At 34.3% G+C, this 3,230-nt stretch overlaps 1 protein-coding gene across 1 annotated transcript; it reads left to right on the forward strand.

Annotated features, from left to right (window-relative positions):
• The first annotated feature begins 558 nt into the window (after nt 1–558).
• Nucleotides 559–3,230, forward strand: LOC149410101 (ubiquitin-conjugating enzyme E2 T-like). The gene is made up of 2 exons (XM_089648685.1): nt 559–921; nt 2,253–3,230. Exons 1-2 carry the CDS (start codon nt 678–680, stop codon nt 2,465–2,467), a joined length of 459 nt encoding a protein of 152 aa, XP_089504811.1. The 5' UTR covers nt 559–677; the 3' UTR covers nt 2,468–3,230.

Consider the following 3,230-nt stretch of genomic DNA (forward strand, 5'->3'; position numbering starts at 1 on the left):
AATCATCAAATATACATATAGTAAGTATATATTGTAGTCAATACTTAACCTTTTTATTAATATTTCAAATATAAAACAAAATAAAATGCAAAATTTTCACGGAATATAGTTACGTAAAACATAAAATAGCAGCAACAAAATGTCAAAACATTAAACATACACACGAAATTTACAATACCTATCAGTAATACGCATTCAAAAATCAATGCAATTATTTTTCAATACTTTTATTACGGATGTATCGAAATCGGTATTTAGCGAAATATTAACAAAAAATAACAAATTTAACTAACTAACTATCACACCGTTTTCCCACAGGTTAAGCAGAGAGAACGGGCTGTCAGATAACTCAGTTTTGCCTCATGTCTTCCTCGGGCGTCTCCAACTCATTCTACCATTTGTAACAAATTACAGTTACCGTCGTCGTTTTTTTTTTAAGATTAATTTTTTTGTAAATTCACAATCTGAAGTTTCGATCATACCCATCACTACAAAAACATCAATTTCCCGCCATTTTAGTCTATGATTTTAAAACTCATAAACGTCAAAATAGTTCAACGACAACCTGGTTTATTTATGCTGTTAACTGTCAAACCCGAAGTTATAATATTGGATATTCTTATTTTAATTATTATTTATTCTTATTCTGTGATAAATACACATTTATTTAACTGATTATGCAAGCCATGAGAGTCGGAAAAGAACTAAACAATATAAAGAAGAACCCGCCCTGGGGTATTTCGTGTAATTGTATAAAGGAAGGAGTTCTGGACAAGCTGGAAGCGTCTATAATGGGGCCAAGGGATTCTCCATACGACGGTGGAGCGTTCAGGATACAGATAGACATCCCTGCCAAGTATCCCTTCGAACCACCGCAAGTCAAATTCCTGACACCAGTTTATCATCCGAACATTGATAAAGGTTCATTTTATTTATTTTAAGAATTTTGGGTACCTAAATATTTCCCTAACCGCCGCACTATTAATAAGCACAGATTATGGAAATTACACTTTGTTTCAACTTAATTACTACAAGAAACAACGATTTACTTCTGGAGAGATTGTAAAAGATGCATTATAATTACATTTTTATTTAATCAAAGTTCAAAATTTAATATTCAAAGGAAAGAGTAGTTCTACCTTTTGCGCTGGCCTAATTTCAATGGCAGAAAAGACGGAATTATTCAATGTTCGTATATGAATATTATATACGAATCTCTTTGTAAAGATCTCAACTATGTGTACCTAATTATCGAATCGTAATGCAAGTCTTCTTTTTATCTTCGTGCATTTCGTTCACATCGGTATTTCAACAAAAGGCTAGTATATTATTTGTTATTGTAATAATTCAATTCCTGGAATGAGAGTTTTTATAATCGTGAAACCCGATTTGAATTTAAAAGGATTGTAGCCAGCTCCAAATGAGTTTTTTGTATTCTGTAAGATTAGATGTTTTATATTGTGTTGGAAGTGAATTGTATAGTTTTATAGCCTGAATCTGTAGTGTTTTTGTCCAAAGGATGTGTTGGTTTTTGGTATTAGGAGTTGGTGTGCATGTCTTGTTCTAGTATTGCGAGAAATTTGTGAAGTTTTAAATGTGTTTAGAAAAGTAAGTATTTGTTTTGAATATAATTTTTGAATCTTCAACACTGGGAATTTTTTGAATATGGTTGAAGTGGGTGTAGGTACTTTGGGAATTACTTTTAAGGTTTTCTGAGCTTTATACAGTGTGTCTATGTATTTTTTACTGGCATAGCCCCAGGCAATAATGCCGTATTCCATTATGGATTGTGCTATTGCGAGGTATATATTCTTTATATCATATATGTTTAGTATATTTCTTACGTTTTTGAAAAAGTAAATCAACTTGTTTAGCTTTCCTTTAACCGACTCTATATGTCTGTCCCATGTTAAATAACGGTCGAAGTAAATACCAAGATATTTGATATTTTCCGTTTGTGTGATTGGAGGACAATTGCATGGGGTGCTCGCTGAATGACAGGAATGTATTTTAAGGTAGATGTTTTTGGAGGGTTGGCCTCTCGAGTTTACGCTAAAGGTTATGAATTTAGTCTTCTCTATATTTAAAGTTAATAAGTTAGAATCAACCCAATTTTTTGTAATATTTAGGCCAACTTCAGCTTTTGTGATTAGTGTGTTCCAGTCAGTGGCCTAATATATGCACTGCTAAGATGTTTAATCAGTATAGATTTATATTTCGATAGAATCATATAAAAAATTATTGATTTGTAGGTGGCAGGATCTGTCTGGACCTGGTAAAGATGCCCCCCGCAGGATCTTGGAAACCCACTGTTGCCCTGGAAGCCCTGCTGCTGGCCGTCCAGGCTCTGCTGGACTCCCCCAACCCTGACGATCCCCTCATGCTGGACATCGCGCAGCAGTTCAAAGTGGACCGATCCGCCTTCGACGCTGAGGCCAGAGAATACACCAAGAAATATGCCATGTAGAATGTCCTCACTCAGTATGTAATTCTATAACAATAATATATTTTAGAGTCCTTGCCTAAAATGACTTCAAACATTCGAGGCCAATGCTGAAAATGTCAAGAGACCTACAGATTTCATTTAGCAGCATCATACCTTTTGTCATGCTATGCTGGCCCAGAACGTGCATTCTGTAATGTGTAATATTGAGCAAGTTGCGACGTCGACTAGTCGAGTATGAACTATTTATAGCATTCAAAGAGGTTGATAAAATAGTTTTATTATTTTAAATGCTGTTACTGTAAGGGCCCCATTCCGGGGTTGGAGAATTTCGTAGGGTGTTTCAGAGAGAAAATCTATGTGATGTTTAAATCGCCGATGCTCACCATGCATTCATTGTAAAGGAAAAACAATATTGATTCCGTAAACCATTATTTCAAGATAAATTAATGTTTGAATCTCTTGTGAAATCACAAATGTAAATATCTTTGGAATTGTGAAAGTTGCAAATAAGGGTCTTCCGATAGATAATAGAAACATGGGAGATAGGTCATGTGCTGTCATATAGTAGTAAGTATAAAACCCCAAGCAGAACGCATGCTATACTACTGCTTGTATCTACGCTAAGCGGCACCCCAGATTTGTTCCTACCAACACAACAAACGCATAACTTTTAATGCATAGCTGCACTGATAGTTTGTGCAGTTTGGTTATAGTTCATTTGTTACTATTTTCTATTGTTTTCACTTATTCTTATGTTAAAATTTTGAAATAATATGTAAATATT

Source organism: Hesperophylax consimilis, chromosome 28 (assembly GCF_061612785.1).
Source record: "Hesperophylax consimilis isolate HC1 chromosome 28, BYU_Hcon_1.0, whole genome shotgun sequence".
In the NCBI taxonomy this organism is placed as follows: domain Eukaryota; kingdom Metazoa; phylum Arthropoda; class Insecta; order Trichoptera; family Limnephilidae; genus Hesperophylax; species Hesperophylax consimilis.